Source organism: Muntiacus reevesi, chromosome 9, assembly GCF_963930625.1.
Source record: "Muntiacus reevesi chromosome 9, mMunRee1.1, whole genome shotgun sequence".
Lineage (NCBI taxonomy): Eukaryota > Metazoa > Chordata > Mammalia > Artiodactyla > Cervidae > Muntiacus > Muntiacus reevesi.
In genome coordinates this window covers 50,331,107-50,355,720 of record NC_089257.1, presented here as the reverse complement: position 1 = coordinate 50,355,720, position 24,614 = coordinate 50,331,107, and the positions used below count along the sequence as shown (strand labels likewise).

At 49.1% G+C, this 24,614-nt stretch overlaps 1 protein-coding gene across 5 annotated transcripts in view; it reads left to right on the top strand.

Annotated features, from left to right (window-relative positions):
* Positions 1 to 24,614, top strand: part of IRAG1 (inositol 1,4,5-triphosphate receptor associated 1) — a 120,192-nt gene that overhangs the window by 41,889 nt on the left and 53,689 nt on the right. For 3 of the 5 annotated variants that reach the window (XM_065943766.1, XM_065943765.1, XM_065943767.1), the window contains exons 2-6: positions 3,950 to 4,107; positions 19,074 to 19,174; positions 20,251 to 20,321; positions 22,624 to 22,797; positions 23,861 to 23,938. In XM_065943766.1, coding sequence (XP_065799838.1) covers positions 3,950 to 4,107; positions 19,074 to 19,174; positions 20,251 to 20,321; positions 22,624 to 22,797; positions 23,861 to 23,938 — 582 coding nt within the window. Of the gene's footprint in view, positions 1 to 3,949; positions 4,108 to 19,073; positions 19,175 to 20,250; positions 20,322 to 22,623; positions 22,798 to 23,860; positions 23,939 to 24,614 lie in introns of those variants that run through there. The other 2 variants (XM_065943769.1, XM_065943768.1) reach the window with 2 other exon arrangements.

Genomic DNA, 24,614 nt, shown 5'->3' with positions numbered 1-24,614 from the left:
TATTGAATTTGTTAAAATATTGTTTCTGGTTTTTGTTTTGGTTTTTTGGCCACTAGGCTTGTGGGATCTTAACTCCCCGACCAAGGATCAAACTTGCACCCTTTGCATGGAAGGTGAAGTCTGAATCACTGAACCTCCAAAGTCCCTTTAATTCTTTAAACATAAATTCTTGTCCTGCTTCCCCTTTTTTGAATATACCCCGCATTGTCTGAATCTCTCACCATGCAGAGCACAATATACTTCATGTAGATTAAGACAAAAGAAAAGTGAAACTGTTACCTCCCTTGTTTTGGAAACTATACTGTTAAGACAGCCTGGAGACCTGCACACACATGGCATATCATTTAAAAAGTTTTCTTGGGACATGTAGTCCACTTTGCAGGTAGAACTGGGGCATGTGGATATTTTTCTGCTGCCCTCAGCCCTGCTACTCTATACTTTACCCAGCACTACCGTTGTTCCTCGGCTTCCATGGCGGCTCAGATGGTAAACAATCCACCTGCAATGTGGGAGACCTGGGTTCGATCCCTGGGCTGGGAAGATCCCCTGAGGAGGGCACAGAAACACACTCCAGTATTCTTGCCTGGAGAATCCTCATGGACAGAGGAGCCTGGGGGGCTACACTCCGTGGGGTCGTAAAAAATCGGACATGACTAAGCGACTAAACACAGCATAGCACTGCTGTCCCTGCTGCTGAAATACAAGTCGAGGTGATAGAAATTCATCGCAGAGCTCAGCTTTGGGCAAACCTGTTGCTCAATTTACTTGTACAGAAACCATTTGGGCCGGGAGGCACAGCGCTGGTCCCGTAGCTCTTGTTCCCAAAAGTCAGGTTAAATCTGTCCTCTTGGCAATGACCCACCTTCCTGTCTCACCTCTTCCAGCCATTCTGTTCAGAGAAATTTCATCAGCATTTCAGTATTTGTGGCTCAGTCTAAACACCATTGCTAATGTGAAATCTTCCTTGAAATGGTATTCCACTCATCCCAATTTCCCGAGTTAGGGACCCTTTTCTGGGAAAGCATCTCACTTTCAAAGGGTTTACCCTCTTTATCTTGTTTTCTGGCTGTCTCCCCCCACAGGACTCCATGCTCCTTTTGGGCCAAGACCACGTCTTCATCTTCATAGTAGAGTAGATGCGAGTGTTCGTGGTGAAGGAGGTCAGCTCACAGGTCCTGTACTTGAGATTTCTTAAGCTGACCAGCAGGGGTCACCCCAACTGTTTCAGAGTTGAATGGGGTTCCCTGCGCACTGTAGAGAAAGACACAAGTCAAGATGGTGGTCACAAGGACTAAAACTCCCAGAGATAAAGTTCCCCAATTCTTAAAATACAACTCAACATGGATTTCTGGGTATCTGTGATCAATGGATACCTGTGGTATCGTGATCTGGGTGTCTGTGATCCCCTTGCCTGACTCAGGAAGCTCGGTTTAGAGTTGTGTGTTGGGTGGGGGGGCGTCAGTAAGAGCTGCGGCTGATGCCACATCTGAGCCGCCCCATAGCACAGTGACTCTAGCGCCTTCCTGAGCCCTTTCTTGGGGCAGGTGGGACAAGAGGAACTCCTGGGGTTGTGGGTGGTGGCAGGGCCTTCTGGCTCCTCCTCCTGTAGTCTCCAGCAGACAGCACCTTGCATGGGACCTGGCACTCAGTAAATAACAGTGTCTTCCCTTTCCCCTGTGTGTCCCAGCAGCTCCTGACTGTGGCCGTGGCCAGGGTCTAAGGATGACATCTGCCTCTGGTGGTTTTCATCTGCTGTCCCCCAGAGCAGCTCCTTCAAGGAACCCCCAAAGTTGTATAATCAGACTGGTTGTTGGTTCTTTGGGTCCCTGGAGGCGTTCCTCACCCTCCAGGGCAGGGGGCCTGAAGGGGTTTAGGGATGAGAAGAAGCCAGGTAGAGGCCCCTGGGCCCAAGCCAAGCTTCTGGACCGCAGACCAGCATGCAGGTGACCTACTATAAGCACCTACTCCTTGCTGAGTGAGCTCTCTTTTCATCTTGGGACTATTCTGCATGGGAGGCATTCTGTCTTTGTTCCCTGATGAGGAAACCAAGGCTCAGAGGTGAAGCCAGGCTTCAAGGCTTAGCATCCAGTGAGGGGCAGAGTGGAGCCTCAAATCTGGGTATCTGGTTCCCAGCCTGTGTTCCTTCTACCTTGCTGTCCTGCCTCTCCAGATGGAGACCTGAGGTGACTGGTCCCCTTTTCTAAGAGGAATCAGAGGAGCCAGACCCATTGGCTCAGGTTTATTGCCAGATCTTGGACTTACACCTCTTAACAGCAAGGAAATGTGAAAGTGCAGTTAGTACTTACAAGTAACAGTAGTTAGTAGTTAAAAGTAAACCCAATTCAAACTGGTTTAAACACTCTGAGACTTAATTCCTTGTGTAACTGGACAATTAAGAAATAGTTCCAGCTGCAGGTGAGCTTTGACCAGGGCTCCAGCTCTGTTTCTCTGCAGATCTCCTGGCTCTGCTTTCCTCTAGGTGTCAAGTTTTCTCCTCAGTCTGGCCTTCATCATGGAGGCGTCCATAGCACCAGACCTGCACACTCCGCCACCCAGAGCACAAGAGAGCATCTGGGTCCCAGAACACTGCCGCGTGCTCCTTGGCTTAGTCTGGATCTATTGTCTAGCCTTGAGCCAATCAGTGGTGAGATGGATGAGATTATGCTGACTGGGGTCAACCCCAACCAGGTGTCAAGGTTGCTACCCCATGGGGGAGGGTTCAGTTCAGTTCAGCTCAGTCACTCAGTCATGTCCAACTCTTTGTGACCCCATAGACTGCAGCACGCCAGGCTTCCCTGTCCATCACCAACTCCCGGAGCTTGCTCAAACTCATGTCCATCAAGTCAGTGATGGCATCCCACCATCTCATCCTCTGTCGCCCCCCTTCTCCTCCTGCCTTCAATCTTTCCCAGCATCAGGGTCTTTCCCAATGAGTCAGTTCTTCGCATCAGGTGGCCAAATTATTGGAGTTTCAGCTTCAGCATCAGTCCTTCCAATGAATATTCAAGACTGATTTCCTTTACAATTGACTGGTTTGATCTCCTTGCAGTCCAAGAGACTCTCAAGAGTCTTCTCCAACACCGCAGTTCAAAAGCATCCATTCTTCGGTGCTCAACTTTCTTTATTTTTTTTCTTTCTTTTCTTTTCAGTTTATTTTTTCAGACAGCTGAAAGAAAAGGGGAGGGTTAAGTGTGGCTTTGGGGCAGCAACCCAAGGTTGCTGGGGTTGTGCACTGCACAAGGCACATGAGATCCACCTTGGCTGAGCCTCCAGAATCATGACTGTAGCAGAGTCCTGGCAGGTCCAGTGAGGGCTGTTTCTCAACCGAGGGTCAGAATTGCTGCTGAAGGGCATGAGGTGAGGCATGGGGCAGGAAGTCAGGAGACACTATCCCTTCTTCCTCCTGCATCTAACCAAGCAAGGTTGTAAGATATAGTGGCCACCAAATCAGGAAGATCTTGATTCAAATGGTTGGTCTTTGTATGATTTGGGCAAGTGACTTCCACTCTCCAAATAGTTCCCTTATCTATAAGATGCAAATAGTAATGCCTACAGCATGAGGATTAAATTAGGTGATGTTTGTAATGTTCCTAGATAATGCCTAACACCCAGTAGCTGCTCAACAAATGGCTGACAAACACAAGTCTGGTTCCCATTGGAGTGTCTTCCATCGGTTATGGCTTCGAGGAGTTCGAAGCATCCTTCTGGGATGGCTGTTTCCTGTACAGCCTAAATTAGATGCAAAATCTCTAAGGTCGCCTCTGACTTTGTAAACAGAGCGAAAGAGCAGGAGGAAATGCAATTCCAAATGCCCTCTGCTCGCCTATTTTAGCCCTTGTTGATGCAAACTCAAGCAGGCGCTCTCTGCGGTTTGTGGCTCCTGGAAACGGGACCCGGCATGGGTCAGGGATGGGACTGGATTTGACTTGTCCTTTTGGCGTCTCCTCAGCCTGTGGAGCCCAGGCCTCTTGGAGCATCTTTGGGGCTGACGCAGCGGAGGTTCCGGGCGCACGCAGTCACTCCCGCCAGGAGTCTGCCATGCCCCACATTCCCGAGGACGTGGAGCCCCCCGGAGAGCCACAGGCAGCCCAGAGCCCCGCCGGCCAAGTAAGTGCCCCCTCCCTTCCTGCAGCTTGCCTGGCCGGGGCCACGCCAGGAGCCCTGGGCTGAGCCCATAGGGTTTGCCACCAGCCTTTGCAGGCGGCAGTGGGCCTGGGGAAGGTGTGTGGCTTCCACACCAAGGAATAAACTATCCAGAGGTCATTTGAGTTGGCCCCCACATACCCTGAGAGTGGAACCTCCTAAGCTGTGTCTGACTGAGGTCTCCTGGGAAGTCACACTGCCCTCCTAGGATGGAGAGATACCTGGAGGAGAACCACCAGCTTGGAGGGCCTTGTCCTGTCAGGGCTGTGGGCACCAGCATAAAGTCACTTAAACTGAATCCTCTTAAAATGAAGATCAAAGTTTCTTAGTAAATAGTGAGAAAGGGAGTCAGTAAGATTTTATTATAAAAAAGGAAAAGAAGAGAGTAAATTGAAAGGTTTCATTGAGGTTGAACTGTACAAATGATATTGTGAAGATATATTTTTTAATCAAACATATCACACAATACAGCTTATAAGCTAATTTTTAGAAAGAATAGAGAATTAATCAAGTATGTTGATTTTTGTATTACATATTTTTTATGCCAATGAAGTGATCTGTTCACATGAGGTCACAACCTTTACATTTTACCTTATAGCACCTTCATTAAGAGATTCTGCTTGTTTAATATTTAAGGGCTTCATTCATTTTCCAAAGGACCTCTTCCCATCCCTCAATATTCCCTCATGAAGAACCTATCTATCTTTCCATCATCCTCATAATTATGAATTCATTTGTTAACTGGTCCAACTCCATGAGCTCCTCATTGATCTAAGATCTTGTATGTGAAGTTCTCCGACATGGTGTTTTGAACTTCATGAACTTTGCAGTTGGTTTGCACTGAACTTATACATCCTGTTGTATCTGACAGTTCTCCAAATGTCCCTGAGACCAAGGGAGAGAACACTCGTTAAGCGGGGGAAGGTTATATGAGCTGGCATTAATTTGATACATTTGAAAAGTGGGCAGATTCTAAGTGAATAATTTCATATTATAATGACATTTGTTTTCTTTTCATATTGTAACTGTGGGAACTTCGATAATAAATGCTTAGCAAAGAACAGCCTCTTGTATCCCCACATCCCAAGCTCATGGGACTGAGATGCTGTAGAACTTGGCAGCCTTGGAGAGCCCTTGAGTTTCTAAATGACAGTGAGCCCAGCGCCCGTGCCCTTGGCCGTAGGCACAGCTCAGGGCTTTACTGAGCCCAACTCCCAGGAGTGTCCTGGGCTATGGTGGGTGCTGCTCTCAGCTGCTTTCAGTGGCTCCGAACTGTCCTTCCACTCCTCCGCAGGTGACATCTAGCCTTCCCCGAATTGTGTGCTCTGCTGCTGTGCCTTTCCTGCTGCTGCTCCAAATCACGTGTGGACAATTCCCCCAAAGTGTTACCAACAGTGACTGTAAGGTTTACTCAAAAAAATGTTGCTAATCTACTGAAATCTTGGAGTTTAAAGAAGGGACATACAACACAGAGTAAAACACTTGTGTGTGTGTGTGCTCAGCCACGTCCAACTCCTTTGTGACCCTGGACTGTAGCCTACCAGGCTCCTCTGTCCGTGGAATTTTCCAGGCAAGAATACAGGAGCAGGTTGCCGTTTCTTCCTCCAGGGACTCTTCCTGACCCAGGGATCGAACCCTTATTGCCTACATCTCCTTCATTGGCAGGCAGATTCTTTACCACTGAGCCACCTAGGAAGCTAGACTAAAACACATCTGGATTCCAATGTCACTGCCCCCTGTCCCCAGGTCATTCCCTTCCCCAGGTTCTCTCCCCTTAGCATCTCCACCCCTCAGCCCTGGATCAGTTCTTGCTGTGGTCATCCTTGACCCTGTCTACTTTACTCACAATGATAGTGCCCTTAAGACAGGTTCTGATGCAAAATCTAGCTCCCGAATCCTGGGCAACTCCCCTGAACAGCTGCCATGCCCTGCTCCCCAAGTATTCAAGAGTTCCTAAAAAATAAATTAACGAAAGATGGACAAAGACACAGCTCCATCCTCAGAGAAGAGATCCTTTTCACATTAAGTTCAGTTCCTCTTGGTTTCAAACCTCTCTAATTAAAAGACACTTCAAACCTCCACCAAGATGCAAGACCAATCAGCACAAAAGCCTGCTGGCCTTTCCCCCCATCATGGCTTCAAACCACACATAGGTGTAACTTCACTGGGTCAGAGGTGAGGGTGAATTTCTAGGGGTAACTAAGCAGTGAGAGTGTGCCAGGAGTTCACCATACAGATGAGGGTCAGAGAGCCCCAGCAGAGCAGCAGAAACTCCAGATTCCAGCCCCCACAAAATCACTTTCCTGAACCAGACTTCTATAACGTGAACCCTGGGCCCTCCAGGTCTCTGAAGGTCCTCCATGTGCTCGTGGGGAGACAAGCAAATAAAGAGACTGTTTGTGGGCCTCAATAGCCTCTGCAGTGCCAGAGTCTATCAGGAGAAGGACCCATGAGGAACCCGGGTGAGCTGGAGCCAGGATGCCCGGATCCTATGGGAGGCCCATTAGCACAGGATTTCAGAACATGGACTCTGGAGTGAGGCCATCCTGGGTTGAAGTCATAGCTCTTCCACATGCTGGTCAAGAGACCTGATGTTGAGTCAGTTAACTTTTCCATACCTCTGGTTCCTCATCTCTTCCCCAGGGCGAGTGTTAGTGGCTGCCTCTTGAACTCTCTCTGTTCAGCCCAGCCCTTGAGGGCCTTCTTTGGCCTGAGGGACTGTGGAGCTGGGACAGGTTAGACCCCATGCTGAAGGCCACATCAGATCGAGTATCCTTTTATTCTCTGCCCTGACTGACAGGCCCTGGGCCTCCCGGAGTCCTCCAGAAGCCCACAGGCACCCTAAGTAAAGAGTATCTTCCTCTGCAGTGCCCATCAGACAACCCACATGGGGCTTCTCTGGCAGCCGCAGCCTCAGGAGACAGTTAGGTCTTGAGAGTTAGACTGGAGCCTTGGGGGTTGGAGCCTGAGTCGCTCAGAGCAGCAGAGGAAGCAAGGGGAAGCAAGCTTGGCCAGGAGGACTGGGCTGGAACTCCTGGTGCCGTGTGAATTCCCACTCTGTGAAGCAGGGCAGAAAACAGACCATCCTTCCGAGTTTACAGCTCCCTGGGGTCTGGCCCTACTTCTGGTTCCTCAGGCCCCAGCCCCCACTTCTCATCGCTGACACGAGCACTAGCTGAGGCCTTCTCACACAAAAACACAAAAGATCCTGTTTTTCTTTCTGCTCACGCACACATGCACACATACACACACACACACAAACACACTCATATACACGAACACTCATATGCATGCCAGACCTAAACACACTTTTGCACACACACAGACTTGGACAGATAGACAGAGAGATATACTGTTTAAGATCCCAAGCAGAAGCTATAATCAAAATGCACAAAGAACTAAAGCCTCCTGACGATGCCCTCTGGTGAGGCTGTGTCCTGAGCAGTGTTTCCTGGGTTGGCCTTTGAACAGGGAAGGGCTGACAGGGATGAGTTGGTAGCCAAGAGGCTCTGGCAGGAACAGAAGTTGTGAGGATATGAGCCCGGGACCTTATGGGATCACAGACTGACAGAGCGGGAAGGGATCTCAGGGCACATCTAAGCCCCTTCCTCTAAAGACAGGCAAAATTCTGCCTGGTCTAAGTTGCCTGGGAGCTTGTTAACCCTGGATTCCTCTGCCAACCTACACCTGCTGGACCAAAGTCTCCTGGGGAGGACCTGTGTGGTGGTTGGCAGCTCTGCTTCATGGTCAGGCTGGAGCCTGTCTCCCCCGACTCCCTCAGTTCTGTCCTCACAGTGGTCTGTTGTGGGTGAAGACCCACAGACGCATGAAGGAGGTTTCTGCATCTTCTTAGAGCCTCTCTGCCTCCAGTTCCTCCAGGCTTTGATGCCACGGCACATTTCAGAGCCTCCTCCAACCCCTCCCCACACATACCAGCCTGTCTCTGCCTCACTTGGGGCACCAGACCTGGCCCCAGGCCCTAGAGGCAGTGTAACCAGGACATCAGCTCTTTCCAGGCCTGTGGCAACAGCCATATTAGCACCTCCACTCACTGGACCTGCATGGCCTCCTCAGAGGGGCCTTACAAACCTCAAAGTACAGAGACATTCATATTAACTAAAAGAACCCAGTTCTCACTGGATCTCACCCTTATCCCCCTCCAGGGGCTTTGGAAGGCTCCAGGGACAGGTCAGTGTGAGCTCATAAGCTGACCTCATATCTTTCACATCATCTCCTCTGACCACCATTCTCTAACCCTCCCTTACCCCACTTCTCCATTATCCATAAAGCCATTAATAACAGCTAACCTTCTGCTAACTAGCAGCTAACTCTTTTCCTTGTTGTTCGGCCACTAAGTTATGTCTGACTCTTTGCAACCCCATGGATTGCACTACACCAAGCTTCTCTGTCCTTCATTATCTCCTGGAGTTTACTCAGATTTATGTCCATCGAGCCAGTGATGCTATCCAACCATCTCATTCTCTGCCGCCTCTTCTCTTTGGCCTTACCTCTTTCCCAGCATCGGGGTCTTCTCCAGTGTATCCACCCTTCGTATCAGGTGACCAAAGTACTGGAGCTTCAACTTCAGCATCAGTCTTTCCAAGGAATATTCAGGGTTGATTTCCTTTAGGGTTGACTGGTTTGATCTCTTTGCTGTTCAAGGGACTCTCAAGAGTTTCTCCAGCACCACAATTCAAAAGCACTGATTCCTTGGCACTCAGCCTTCTTTATGGTCCAACTTTCATATCCATACATGACTACTGGAAAAACCACAGCTTTGACCATATGGACCTTGTTGGGGTTACTACTCTATTAACTCACTTAACTTTCAAGCCACCTTATGAGGTAGGTATCATCAGTCCCATCTCATAGCTGAGCAAACTGAGGCACAGAGTAGTTAAGTACCTTCCTCCAGGGTCACACAGCTTGTAAGTGAAAGGCCCAGGATTCGAACCCAGGCAGCCTGGCCCCAGAGCCCACACTCTTAGTCTATGCCCTGCACTGAGCACTGTCAGCTTTGACACTGGGGCCTCTGTGAGAGGTGCTAGGGTCAAGGGAACGCTGTCCTCTGCTCTCAAAACCGCTTGTCAGAGTCAGCCAACCTGGGCCCTGTAGCACTCACCGCCTTACAAACCTGAAGTGCCACAGCTGTGTTCCCGATAAAACAGCACGCTTGGGTGTGCCTTGAGCCCTAGAAACCCAGGCCCCGTGCTGTTCCCGCTTCAGGCCGCATACACGCGTTCCTCTCACTCCAGGCCTGCCCGAGCACCTCCTTGGTCCAGTCAGTCCCGAATACGAAGGAGTTCTGTTCCGAGAGGGACTTTGTAAGTCTAATTTGTTCATAGGTCCAAAAAAGTTAGCCTCGGTACCCAGCTAACACAATCGGCTGTAGACTACTGTACTGTAATAGGTTTATAATACTTTTCACACAAGCAATACGTAAAAAAGCACAGAACACGGCAAGATTTTATCCTTTCGGACACCCTGGGCTTGAAATAAAGATACTGTACTCCTGCCCTCTATACAGTACTGTACCGTGAAGTACCCAACTGCTTGTAAAGGATGCATGCATGAGAGAACGTACTCTAGATGTGTGAAATAGCGTGATTTTACATGCAAACACACATTCCCATCTTTGAAACTTCACAACTTGAAGGTTCATTTGTAGGGGACTTACTGTACTGCACTTTCTGATCCTCTAGACAGAAACTTATGTTTAACCCTCACACACAGCAGCATCTGGTTGACATGATCACTGCAGCACTCAACTAACCAGCAGCATCCTTGTTCCCACCCTGACCCCTACCCCAATTATTACTTAACTGAAAATGAGGTTGGAGTGTTTTCTGGAGAAGCAGCTCTCTGCATGTAGCCTTAACAGGAAAGGATCTGTTTGAGGAGCTCCTAGAACCTCTGACCATGAAGCTGCAGGGTCTCCCCATCTTTTGGCCCAGAATTGGATAGCACGGTAGCTGCCACCATAACAAACCTGGAACTCTCTCCCTGTTTAGTGTAGTAAGAGACACATCCAGACGCACCACCATCATCCCGCGTGGCTGTCCTGTTAGAAGAGAAGAATTCCAAGCAGGGTTCCCCAAGCAGCCGGGAGTTCCAGAAGACACAGGAAATGCTTCTGTTTCATAGGAACATGAGATGTTAGCTATGTGGCAGAGTGAAGGGGGCCTGTGCTTCATCCCTGAGTGTTACCCTGGGTGGGTTATTCATCATGCCTCAGCTTCCTTATCTATAAGCTGAGTGTTACAGTAATAGCCACTCACAACAGCTAACTCTTAAGGCAATTCCAGGCACTATGCTAGGTTTATGTCTATATGATCTCATTTAGTTTTCTCACTAACTCTGTGAGGTCGGTGTTATTGCTCTTCCCATTTATAGATGAAGAATTTAAGCACAGAAAAGAAAGTAAGGTGCACTAGGCAACACAGCTAAGGGGTTAGATTGTAAGAGCCAAGGCTCAAACCTAGGCAACTTGACTTTACCAGAATAATATATACCAGTGCTAAGTAAAGTACTCAACTTAACTTAGTACTCAACAAAGTTCTCAGTCCCTCATACAGCACAAGACGGTCTATTAAAAAGTTTCCACAGGTATCACTGTTGTTGGTCCCCTAATGCCACTGTGGGGACAGAGATCATCATCCCCAGGAAACTGGAAAGCTCAGAGCACTTAGGTATTATATCCAGATGCAAGGAGAGAAACTAACATGTGAGGCTCCTAGTGTGTTCTAGGTTAAGCTCTTTACACTCACGATCTCAGATGAACTTTATAATGCTCTGTAAGTTAGCAATGCCTGCACCCATTTTATAGATTAGGAAAGTAAGTCTTGGGTAGGTTAAGCCAGTTGTCCAAAGTCACATAATGAAGAAGTAACAAGGCCTGAATTTCACTGCCTCGTGGCTCATAGCTGAGAAACAGGCCTAGAATGATGGTTTTTCTTCTTTCTAGTCCAGAAAACACCCCATTACAATGCAGTGGAGTTTGAGCACACAGGAAAGGGATGGCAGTTCGCTGACGTGTGGCAGGTACTCAGCGAATACAGAACTGAGTTTAATTTACTCAGTAAATGTTTATTGAATTCATTCACCAAGCGTTTATTGAGCTGTAACCACCCAAGGCTCCACTCTCAGGGAGTACACTTCCTTGTGGTTTTACCGTTGAATGACAGGTCTCTCTGATCTGACTTGCTCTCATGACCTTCTCGGATCAGGAACTGGAGGATCTTTGTTCTTTGCCACCCCCAGATATATCTAGACCTTAACACATGTGACTGTGTGAGGTGGCTTGCCAGCCTCACTCTCCACTTCGCCTCCCCTTGGCTGTCCAGACCCTGTGTTCACTGGTCAGTGGGCTAGTGTTCCATCTCTACCCCAGTGGAGGCCCCTGGAGAAATGCGTGCTCTACACTGGTGGCAAAAGTGTTCAGGACTCAGAGAATCAATCCTCTGTCAGGAATGAGATGAAGGTGAAATAGATAATGCATGTTAAATACTTGGAAACTGGTAAGGACTATGCAGAGTGGGGAGACCCCCCACCACCCTCCCAACTAATCCTATGAGAATCCTCTTACTTTCTGTGCTTCCTATGTGACCGACAGTGCTCTAAGCATTTTACATGAGCAATTCTAGATCAGTATGATTATTATCCATTTTACAGATGAGAAAACTGAGGCAAGGAAGTACACTCTAACCACCAGAAACTGAGGAGTACCTTGAATATTCCATTTGAAGATTTTGAATTCATCCTTATCTCATCCTGCCCTTTGCAGAAACAGGCTCTGTTCAGATCTTCAGTGAAGTATCTTCAAATAAACTGTCAGTAAAGCATTAGAGTCTGATGTATAAGATATTGGAGATATCTACTGGGAACCCCCAAAGTAGATATAATTATTATCTGAATTTTGTAGAAGTTACATAATTGTCAGAGGTCACCTGATGTGTCATGGCTGAGTGGAGATTCAAACCCATTTCTGCTGAGGTGTTCCCACCACCTTTGCCTCCTTCCCTGGTCCCACCCAGTCGTAAATCCAATGTCTTAGACACCAGAAATCCCAGGCATGGGAGGTAGGTGCTTGATGCCCCATCCTCTATGGAAGAGAAGCTCAGAACGAGTCAAGAGGACTGTTCTACCAGGATGGCTTTTAGTGGTTTGGGTCAGAGAGTAAGAGTTGTGAGGTAGGCATGGGAGGTAGGTGCTTGATGCCCCATCCTCTATGGAAGAGAAGCTCAGAATGAGTCAAGAGGACTGTTCTACCAGGATGGCTTTTAGTGGTTTGGGTCAGAGAGTAAGAGTTGTGAGGTTATAGTTATGGAACTGTCTGGGACAAAGCTGAAAGTGCTTTAGAAATGTTGGTTATTCCAGATGGTCAGGAATGTATATTACAATTATTGATCCTATTATAAGCAATAGAGTAACTTGTCTTTTTCTTTATTTCTCTGAGTACCCCTTCAGGTTGCATTCCTTTAGGGTCAGGAGCTATGTGTATATATCTCCAGTCCTCAGCATAGGCTCTTGCATATGTAAGAGCTTAGGGATGGATGGTTGTGTGATAGGCTGGTTGCCTAATTGGCTGTATGGATGATTAAATGCCTGGACTTAAGGGAGGAGGAGATGGACAGGAAGGAGGAGGAGAGGATAGAAGATAATCATGGGTGAATGGCCACCTGGTTGTGTGATACCCTCCTCCCCAACAGAGGAAGGCTAACAGACACTGTGCACTTTCATACTTCAAAGGCTGATGGCAGAAGAGTAAAAACAGCGATGAAGAAGGTAGGATAATCTGGGAGCGGGTGACCCCTGACTGGGGCTTCCCTGGTGGCGCAGTGGTAAAGAACTCGCCTGTCCATGCAGGAGTTCCCAATCCCTGGATTGGGAAGATGCTCTGGAGAAGGAAATGGCAACCCACTCCAGTATGCTTCCCTGGGAAATCCCATGGATAGAGGAGCCTGGTGGGCTACAGTCCATGGGGTCGCAAAGAGTCAGACAAGACATAACAACTAAGCAACGACCCCAGACTGGTGGGAATAGACTGGACAATGGCCAGAAAGAGGATCTACAGAGGCAGGGCAGGCCATGAGTGATGGGGAAATCCACACAGCGGGCCACGGGGAGCTTTCAGGGAGCCAGACTCTGATCCTCCGCGCTTGGCAGGGAGGAGCCCCAGGTCCAGCCAAGCTCGGCAGAGGCACTTCTGCTCTCTCCCATGCTCTTAGGACTCATTGCTGGAATAATCATTTTCTTGGAAGTCCCCAGAGAATCCTTTTATCCTGTCACGAGAGTGCTAAGCCTCTTTGCGGCCAGGGCCGTCTCTCCAGAGGCAGTCCTTGTTTGCCCTCCGGGCTGTGAGAGAGGGACCTGGGGATACAGCTACAGCAGTGACCACCCTCCGTCACCATCCTCACTGTCATTGTCACCCTTAGAACCGGCCTGGAAAATGGGGATTGTTTGCTTCAACTAATTTGAGAACAGGAAGGCCAGCGAAGTTAAGTGACTTGCCCGAGGTCACTGAGGTGAGAAGCCAGTGTAGACCTCCCAACTTCACCACCCCATGCTGCCTGCCTGCACAGTCCTCTCCCAGACCGGCTGCCAGGGTCCCAGTGCAGGAGCTAACTCCCCACTCCTGGGCTGGGGGTGGTCTGCTACTCAGATCTTCCGAGCCAGGGCTCGTCACGTGACATGGGGGAAAGGAAGCTAATATTCCCGTCTGTGACACTGGCCTATATTTATCCCAGCGCCCAGGCAGTTAGGAAACTGTGGTGCATTCTTGGGAATTTATGAGCGAAATAAACATTTAAATGTTTCTATAAGGCTTATTTAAAGAGAACAAAATGTGACCTGCTGGCTTATTAAAGGGCAAGCATGCTGGGAGATGGCCCAACTCCTGCAGTGCTCGGCTGACTCCAGGGAAGGGGAGCGGATCCCCGGGGAGGCTGGGCCCTGGAAGGTGAGAAGGGTGCCCCTGCTATCTTTCCTCCAGCTGTGTGTTCAGCCTGAAGGGCTTTCTGGAGGAAGGGGCTCACTGTGTAGGATACAATTTGGAAGAATAAGAGAGGCGCGTCAGAGGCCCACAGGGCACCAGAAATCAGGGGAGGTGAGACCCAAGACCTGGAGACAACTTGTACGGGCAACGTGGGTGATAGGAAGCCAACAGGCCTGGCGTTTGTCTCTCCCCAGGGCTGTGCAGCCCTGGACAGTCTGGTTTTTGTTGTTGTTGGTTAAGTGGGAAGTGAAATATGCAAAAGGGGGAAAGAAAAGAAACATATTCATCCCCTATTCCATACTCAAGGCTTTTGCTTTCGTCTTCTCATCTCCCCTGCACGATTCTGTGAGGTCAGGAGGCATTCTCACCCCACGTTGTTCAGGGGTGTCCTGAGGATCATCCTCGGAGTTGCTGGAAGGATTATGAGAAAACACACAGGAAGTGCCTGGAGCAAGACTCCGCAGGCAGTGGGTTGGACTAAATGCCACTTCCTTCTATCCATCTTCGTTTCTTTGCTTCTCCTGTTAGGTAAGAGTCATCTCTACTTTGTCTGAGACGCAGGTGGTGAGTGGGAGTGGAGCCAGGTCAGAGAGGCCTTGTATGTGGGCTTCCCTGGGAGGCCTTGGTTACTTGGCTTCTGTGGCCAGCTGTCCCATGGAAGACGTTCTGTGGTTCCATGACCAGAAGTACAAGGTCCTCCTAATTGAACTCCAAATGGTTGTGTAGATGCAAAACTAAGAACAATCTCCTCCAAACCAAATTCCAAAGTCATTAATTGAGTCCCAAAGGTACCAGTAGCGGACTGTAACATCTGACACTCATTCAGCATTTACTAGCTGCCGGTTGCCCTTCTACAAGCTTACCATCTGGAGCTGCCACACTTAGCAAGTGAAACAATTATGTTCATGCAATATTTGGGACATGTGTGTTAGTCACTCAGTCATGTCCGACTCTTTGTTACCTCATGGAATGTAGCCCGAAAATCTCCCTTGTCTATGGGATTCTCCAGGCAAGAATACTGGAGGGGGTTGCCATTCCCTTCTCCAGGGGATCTTCCCGACCCAGGGATCGGACCCTGGTCTCCTGCACTGAAGGCAGAGTCTTTACCTTCAGAGCTCCTTCACACTGAATACTTCAGTGTAAGTATTTGGGACCTACTTACACTAGAAAATTAATTGTTTATTTGAAGCTCAAGTGTAACAGAGTATCCTGTATTTTATCTGGCAATCCTATTTCTACATTAGTCTGTGGAATTCTTGTAAATATGCTGTGAGATAGCTATTTTATAGATGAGGCACAGAGAGGTGAAGTCACTTGCCCAAGGTCACACAACTAATGTGAAAAGCTGTATCATGAACTAGTGTGGCTCCAGAGCCTGAGTCCTGAAGTCCTGGAGCCAGGAACCTGCCTGGCAGATTCTGTTTGAATGCGCCGTCCAACAAGCTTTCTTGAGGCCCTGCCTTCTGTTTTGGCAGCTCAGAGCGGGAGCAAGGATGAGTATTTACACAGCATTAAAACCTGGCAGAATTCACCCGGAGGGCCCCTGGACTCTTCCCACACTCTCTTCTGACTGCTGACTCCCCCGTTAAAGTGAAACCCAGCCAGCACAAGACTAAATGTTCCCCACAAAAACAGTTTTGCAGAAAATTAGATATGGCCTGGAGCTTTCTGTGAGCTGATTAGGGAGAGAACAATTTGATTTTATTAGTGTATATTTTGTACACATTGGAAGGAGAGCATGAGGACATTCCAGGGCATTCCACCAGGGGATTAGAGGATTTCTCCCTGATTGCTTCGTGCCTCTTGGCTTTTAAGCAATTTCAAATTGTGTGTGTGTCTGTGGTTACATGCTTGGCACTCGCCACCAGGGCCTCGTTTCTGCCTTTCTGTGTGGGAATCTTTGCCCTTGGCCTTCCTCTGGGTGAGGGTACCAGGAGCTCCGTGTATGACAGTCACCTCTGGAGAGTGACTCATATTCACCCCTTTCACCAGGAGTCAGGGAAAACTCCACTGGAAAGTAGTCCCTCCAGCGCCTTGCAGACCAGTTACTCACAGCGTCAGCCTTGAGGGCACCCAACCGGACCGGCAGGACCGGCGGGACCCTACCTGCGATCGGTAGCAGTGGGGAGGAGGGTACTTCTACCTCACTCCCCTCCCACTGTGCTAGCTGGGGAAGTATTTCAGAGGTCCCCCTGGTTCACCTTTGTCTGCGTAGGCCCTAGCACAGACCATAGCATGTAGTAGGCATTCAATAACTGTTTGCTGGATAAACAGGCAGAACTAAGTGTAATAATGTGCAAAAGTTTACAAACTGGCCGCTCTCTTAGACTCTAAGACTTTTGAAAACTTTTGTGTCAATCATTAAAAAAAAGGGAGTGGGTGGTTAAAACAATCTGCACCATGAAGAATTGAATGGAGCTGGAAGACTAAGCTGGTTTGGGGAGGAACAGAGAGAGGGAGAGAGGGAAAGGGGCCGGGGAGAGTAAGCAAGTTATTTCACATACTCCATAGTCTATGCTCCAGTGACACTGATGAATCCTTAGTGCTGTTATGCCTTTTACTAAGGCTGTTTCCTTTGCCCAAAACCTCTCCCCTAATATCTTCTTTTTAATGAATTAAATTTGGCCGGGTCGGGTCTTAGTTGCGGCACGGAGCTTCACTGAGTCACGTGGTATCTTTCGTGTGACACAGACTCTCTAGTGGTAGCTTGTGGGCTTAGTTGCTCCGTGGCACGTAGGATCTTCTGTTCCCTGATCAGGGATCAAACACCTAATCCTTGCGTTGCAAGGCTGATTCTTAACCACTGGACCACCAGGGAAGTCCCTCTTCTAATATCTTTGTATTGCAAACTCATATTCATCCCTCAAGATCTAGCTTAAATGTCCTCTCCTCTGGAGAGTCTTCTCCAGCTCCCCTCATAAGAGTTCGCTTTGCTTTCCTTTGAGTTTGCAAAGAATGTGGTTCATCCCTTATCACCTGATATGTATTATCAGTATGAGTTACTCCTCTGTATCCCTTGATTGTCTGTGAGCTCTTGAGGGTCTTTGTATCTCATACTGCTTCTGGCACATGATGCATAACTAAAATGTATTTGTTGAGTGAGAGAAAAAAGTGATTTGATAGTGGTATGGTTGTTTATTGATATATCAGTCTTGTGCTAAGGTACTTTCTCAACATTATTTTTAATCCTCACATCAACTTTGTGAGTTGTCATGGGGCATAGAGAGGTTAAGTAGCTTGCCCGAGGACGCACAGCTAGTGGATGACTAGCAGAAATTTGAGGGTGTGATTCTTCCAAAGGAAAAGGAAAAAGGCAATGCTGCTTCCTACTCCTACCCAGCCATAGTCCTTGTCCGAAGTTTCCTTCCATGTGCTCAGGGATTCTGAGGACTTCTCCCTGTCTCATCACTGCAACTCCCTCCTGCTAAAAGACTGTGGAACACAGGGATCTGGCATTCCCTGGCTGGACTCAGAGACTCTTCCCCAGCTCAGCTGGCCTCATGTTTGAGGCCAAGGGAGGGAATAGACGCAGATGAAAACGGAAGAGCTGGTTTCACTAAAAGTTGTGGGAATCAAGAAGTCCAGATAATTCTGTATAGTACCTACTTGACAAGAAAGAATAATGTGAAAACGAGAGAGGGCCTCCTCCCCACCTTGCAAAAAGCCAACCCCTGCATACCAAGGGCAAAAGAACACAGCTCAGCCTGGCTCTGTGAGGGCAGCCCCCAGGCCATGGTTTCATCGAGGCCAGTAGAGGTAAGGGCACTAATGCCCAGAGGCTCTAGAAGGACATGACCTCCATAGAAAGAGGCCGTGGGGACCCACTGCTCTGAAGCTCCAGGAAGCTGCACTGATACTGTAGGTGGTGTGACATGCTCAGGAGCATAGGGAGGCAGGCCTTTGGTAGGGAGAGTAGGGCATTCACAGAGGGCTGGAACATCACACACCAGTATGGGAGAGCAGGGCAAGGAGAAGGAAAATGATGAAGGATCATAAAAGAGGACCCCCAGAGAGTCTCCCAGATATAACTGGGAACAATTCTGAGATGGATATACTGGGACATCAGGTGGCAGAAAAATCAGAGATACTATTGTTACTCCTCATTGGTCCTATTTCTGTCTCCAGTCCACTTAGGTGTGGGAAAACACAGGTTGACGTGCATCTTTATGAATTCTGTTGTATATCCTATACAGCATGCTTTTATTTCATTCATTCATTTACTCACTCAACAAATATTTATTATACATATTTGTAACATACAAATTTATATGTTACATTTGTATACATAAGGTTTTACAACTCACACAGCCATTAGCAGCATAACAGTATACCATTTTTCACTACAGCTGCTCCAACCTACAATGTAATAACTTTCATATTGGTGGCTAGAAGTTTTGTTCTATTTTGCTTAGTAGTTGCAAACTATCTCAAAAATTCAAGGATTGGTCTGTAACTTTTGTTATTATTTCAGAAATGTTTATTTATTAAAACATTTTTACAAAGTTAGAAAAGTTAAAAACCATGTTCCATTACCCATGGAACAAATCACCTTTATTGAAATGTCATAATTAGCCAAATGGAGGACTGTCACTGGGTATCAGGAATGTGTGTGTCATCCCCTTTTCTGCTGGCCTGCATCCTTCCACAAGCAGGTTGGTTGCAGCCTGAGGACTCTACTGTTCTTTTCCTATTAATACATTGTTAGTGAGAAATAACCAGGAATTGCTTTGTCGTTCCCTAAACTTAGTGCCTAAAAGATAAACCAAGTTAAGCTAGGTGAATGAAAGAGAAACTTTTTTTCTTTTTCTTTTTTCTGGATAATCCAAATAAACTGCCTTTGGCCCATATCAAGAAGGCTCTGGTATCACAACGCTGGAATAAAGGTCCCAGCTCTTGGAAGCTTAACTCCATCTGTGTTCTTGTTCTAAATCACCAGGACCCTGCCACCGCAGGAATATCTTGCAGTCCACCCACCATCATCCTGACTGGGGATGCCAGTTCACCGGAAGGAGAAACTGACAAAAACCCGGTCAACAGGTACATCCTATGTGCCTAATCTATGCAATAAAGGCCACTATTTCCTAGCATGTGGGATTAGACAACTCTATTTTTTTTTTTTTTACACAAAACTTTTCTTCTTTCTTGATGATTTTATTGATGAAATATAATCAAGCGGTTTTTCAAAATGGGAGAGAGAGCATGGCATTTTTCCATTATCTCCCCCTCCCCCATATTATTTTCTCTCCTGGATTCAGATCTTTGCACTTGGCTAACCTTTAAGAAAAGCACAAATTATAGCAGGGGAGTTTCCTATCATATCTGTCCATATATTTGCAAACAGACCTGAAAGATGTGGATTCTTGACTAGTATTCTGCCCGTGTGGCAGATGACCTTGTGGGAGGAACACGGGCTCAGATGCACGGGGACATCATGCCTCAGTCTTGCACAGCACTAGCTCATGCCTTCGTCTAACTGGAATGAGAGGGCCTAAGTGTAATTTCCAAAAAGTTACCAAGATAACTCTAATACAGATATGTAATAAGCCTGTGTCAAAGATTTATTTAACTCATTAATGGGGTGGGGGGACCATCAGGAATACAAAACCAGTTCAAAAGAGAATATAAGAAATGGACATACTTAATATAATCAGTGAGGACAAGAAAGCTGGAATAAGATGGCCAAGTTAGATATAAAATAGGTTAATGTTTACCTTTTTTTTTTTTTTTTTCCCCAACAGAAATCATCTGCATCTCTACCAGGCAATTACTCACATTTTATGAGTTTTCTGCAAGTTAGATGCTCAGAGTCTGAGCCCTGATAAACAAAGTTACATCTCCTCAGGGAAGTGGTTTAGTGAGCCTCAGAAGCGCCTGGTTTTGAGGGGTGGGACTTGTTCAATTAATCACACAGAGTTGGACCCCATCCCCCAGAGTTTCTGATCCTGTTGGTGGGTGGGGCCTGAGAATGTGTGTTTGTAACAAATCCCAAGCTTAGAGGAGATTGAAAGCCATGCTCTAGGATGACTTTGAAAGCATAGGCAAACATCTAGGCACCTATTTACATGCTCAGTGGACACATTTTCTTAACAAGGTGATTCTGTCCTGTCTTTCAGAGCCCACAGTCCCCACAGGAGGCTTTCTCACCGACACTTGAAGGTTTCCACTGCTTCGCTGACTTCTGTGGGTAAGGGCTAGGCTGATTTCTCTTATTTCTGCAGCCAGAGGCCAGCTGAAGGTATGTTTGAGTAGGAAGACTGAGGTCTGGCAGCTTGGCCTCCTCCCCACTCCTGTTTCTCAGATGAGTCCGTTGCTAGAAGCCCAACAGGGCAACATCGATGAGCCCCCTGTGTTTGAGCCCAGAAGTATTACATCTGATTTCAGTTTGTTTTGGTAAAAACACAATTCCTGGGCATACAGAGGAAGGTGAGGCAAAGGGAGACAGAAGGGCTAGGTGAGCCTCTCCACCCCCAGCTAGAAAGGCCCACATCCAGGTAGGTGTGGGCTTAGCTGCAAGGCTGACTGCCCCAGCCACCTTCTCCTTCCCCAGGGTATCTCAGAGCCTGCTCTGGACCATCTGAACACAAGTACAGGCGTGGTCTCTGCCTGCATGTCACTCACTGTCAGTGAGGAGGCTGACAAGTGAACGGATAGAATCAAGACACTGTGTGACCAGATCCTTCCCAAAAGGGTTAGGGAAACTGAGTCAAGAAGGGGACCAATTCTGGCTAGAGACGGGGAGGGCTGGATAGGCATTCCAGACGGGAGAGTATCTGAGTTGTGCCTTAGAGAGGTGGACAAGAGGGAGGAAAGTTCATCTGGATGGAAGAAGCAACACTGTTGGGGAGCAGGAGCCTTAACAGAGCAACTGAATGCTTTGCTGTGTGTATTAGTCAGGACTCTCACATCATAGAAGCTCAGCTTAAATTAGCTCATGCCAAAAAATAAATAAAAGCCAGGGTCTGTGTTTTCAGGGTGTGCTAACCCCAGGTGCTCACGCTGGGTCATGAGCGATCATCTCATCCACTCTCCCCAGTCTCCTCTCTCGTGTGCTGGTTTTCTTCTGGGCAAATGTCCATGAGCAACTAACATCCCTTCAGTGAGGAGAGAGTTCCTCTTCCCCATACACCCAACACCTTCCTCAGAATTGCCTCTCACTGCCTCGCCTGGCCATCCCTGAGCCAGCCACCCAGGGGGACTGAGCTCATGGACTGGCTGAGGATGGTACACAGTTCCACTACTGGTACATGAGATGAGGTGGGTGACAGGGTTTAGCTCCTTCCTAATTCCCCAACGTGACTGAGACTCCAGTGAGCTTCACCCAGTGCAGACTGGGGAGCTCTGACGGGAAGGAGGAGGAAAGGAGGCTGGAGAGGCACAACGGGAGCCATTCACCACGGAGGGGCTGGAGGAGAGGAGTCTGTGGCTTCAGGAAGAGTGGCTGGGCCCAGCTGGGCATCTGATGTCACCCTGGGGACCGTGAGGAATCCTGCTGAGCTGAGGCAGGAGAACTGCATGGGCAGAGGAGGCTCTGAGGATGGTCACTCTGAGAGGCAGCGGAGGATGGGATGGTGCAGGTAACCTGGAGGTGGAAAGGGCCTGGGAGGTGCTGATGTAACTGAGCAAGTAAGTTACAGTTGACGAGCAAAAATGGAGATGAGGCACAGGTTCCAGGGATATTTACTTGATGATGAGTTGGCGGGACCTGGGTGGACTGAGAGGAAAGAGTGTGGAGTGACTCCCATGTTTCTGAGCAGCTGGGTGAGAGGTGGTATCGCTCACCCAGGGAAAGTCTCCTGGAGAAGGGGCAGTTTTGGAGAAGGATAGGGGTAAGGTTTGGAGCAGGATAGAATAAGAATAGAGGGGCTTCCCAGGTGGCACTAGGGGTAAAGAACCCGCCTGCCAATGCAGGAGACGTAAGAGACACGGGCTCGATCCCTGGGTCAGGAAGATCCCCTGGAGGAGGGCATGGCAACCCACTCCATATTCTTGCCTGGAGAATCCCATGGACAGAGGAGCCTGGTGGGCTACAGTCCATCGGGTCGCACAGAGTCGGACACGACTGAAGCGACCTAGCACAGCACAGGGGTAAACGGTGTGAACAGAGGGAAAAACGATGGAAGGTGACCTTGGAATTGTGTCCTTGGCTCGTTAAAGGAGCAGAGACCCAAAGGGAGAACACTAGGGGAGCAGATAGCACAGGTGGGGCTCCTGATGGTAGAGTTTAAGACAGGGAACCTGGGGGATTTCATAATCATTTGTGACAGAAGGCATGCCACAGCCATGGGCTGGTGGGGCTAGGCCTGCTGAGGGAGCCTGTCTGTCCCCACGTAGCCCTCTTCAGGTCCTGGAATTGGGCCGAGGTTTGGCTGGCCGAGTCCACTCTGGGCAGCATCTGTGGGCTTGGGGTTGGGGGTTGGGGGCAGGGCCAAGGCCCTGAGACACCAAGGATTCCATGGGTCTCACCTGGAGCTCACTTACCTCTGCAGACCCTGCAGGGCACGTCATTGACCTGGTCAATGACCAGCTGCCGGACATCAGCATCTCAGAGGAGGACAAGAAGAAAAACCTGGCGCTGCTGGAGGAAGCCAAGTCGGTGAGTGAGCGGTTCCTGACCCGCCGTGGAAGGAAGTCCAGGAGCAGTCCCGGAGACTCCTCACCAGGTAAGACAGATGGCTGCTCCGAAGCCCTCTGAGGGGCGTGGGGGTGGGGAGGGCCAGATAGCAGTTGTAGCAGGAGCCCTGCTTCTGAGGGGTGCCCTCAATGCACCTGCCACCAGGCCTCTGGGCCCCAGGAGGATTGAGCCTCATGGAGAGGATCCTGTGAGGGGAGGGCATCTTGCCCCATATCAGAAGCTCTGAAATACCCAACTCTAGCCCAGAAAACTCTCTTACCTTTCAGTTTTGGGGGGCTATGTGTTAGCATTGTGTCCTCCCGCTTTGCCAAGAAATGCTAGCCCATATGATGCCCGTGAACTTGGCCTGGGCTCCCCAGTCCCTGAACCCTGAAAGGAGAGAAGCCCTCTGTGTGATGCCAGTGTGCACAGACCCGTGGGCCACCCTGCAAGTCGGGTCTGTGTGGCCTCCTGCCATCCCCAGGAGGCCCTGTTCTGTGGGCACCTCCCCTGTGAAGGTCAGGAGAGGCCAGCACTGTGCTCCCTCTCCTTGACCTCCAGCTGGAGACCCCGGGAAGGATCCTAGCTACTATGGGGAAGGGAAGGCGGTCTTTGGTGTTTTTATGAAATATCTGGATTAGAAAGTTTTCCTGAAACCTGAAATCCTCCTGTTAACCCTTTGGCTAAAGTCACTCTTTTTCCTTGAGCAAAAATTTGGGGCAGTTAGACAAGTCTGAATGTACTTAAGAGGCAAGGGGTGCAATTAAAATCAGGGCCATCCTGGCAAGTCTAAGAGGTACAGCCTTTGGAGCCATACCTGCCAAGTGAGGCCAGGTCTTCTGTTTCTAGAAGGTACTTTGAGTTGCGGCCAGGCAGACTGAGGAGTAAGATCCAAATTGCCGTCCGTATCCCTAAGTGACCTCAGTGCCCCCTCTGTTGGGACAGGTAGGGGTTGGGCTGTGGCAGAAGCCTTATATAAAGTCTAGAATCAGCTTGTGAACCCGATGAGGCAGATCCGGTCCCCAAGGGTGAGACATAACCTGAGAGGATGTCTTTGTCAGACTGAAGTCCTGAACCTTCATGAATGCTGGCCAATTTGTGTGTCTCCACAGCTGTTTCCCCAAACCTCAGCCCCGGAGCTTCTCCTGCATCCTCTCAGAGCAACTCCCTCACCGTCCCCACTTCGCCCGGTGAGGTCCAGTCCCCGACATCACCTGCCCTGGCTCCTCCCGCTGGGTGGCGGCGCAGTCCCTCCCCTGGGCCCCAGGGCTCCCATCCTGTGGGCTTCCCAGGCAGGACCCCCTCTTGGCCCCTTCCCCCGGGGCCTGACTGGGCTGCCTCAGAAGAGGAAGATATGCTTGTTTTCAGGACTTCAAGCTAGCATGGGGAGATGGGCCTGGCCCAGGGTGAGGATGGGTGCAAGGTGGTGGGAGCGAGCTGTGACCAGGGCCCCTTGTCCAGAGAGGCCTCGGAGTGAGGGGACCTCAGAGCTTACTGCAAAGTCCCCTACTTAAGCCACAGTTTGTATTTTGACTGCTTCCCTTCATGAGGCTGCGTTCAGAGCCATAACCACAGCTCAGCCAGGGAAAGAGTGAGGTGCCCAGGAGAGCAGCTTGCCCTGGTTGGAGCTGCAGGGCAAACTCAGGCTCGGGCCAGGCAACCCAGGTTCAGAGTCCAGCGCTGCCTCTCATGGCTGTGTGGCCTTGCTCTCCCTCTGCCCCAGCCTGCTTATGCAGTTTCCGTGATGATTAGATGGGGGCTCCCCGTGGAGCAGCATTGTGAGGGGTATTCAACAAACACTGGCTCCAAGCCTGAGGGACCTGAGGGAGGAACTTCTGGGGAGGACAGCTGAGAGTCTGGGGGCGC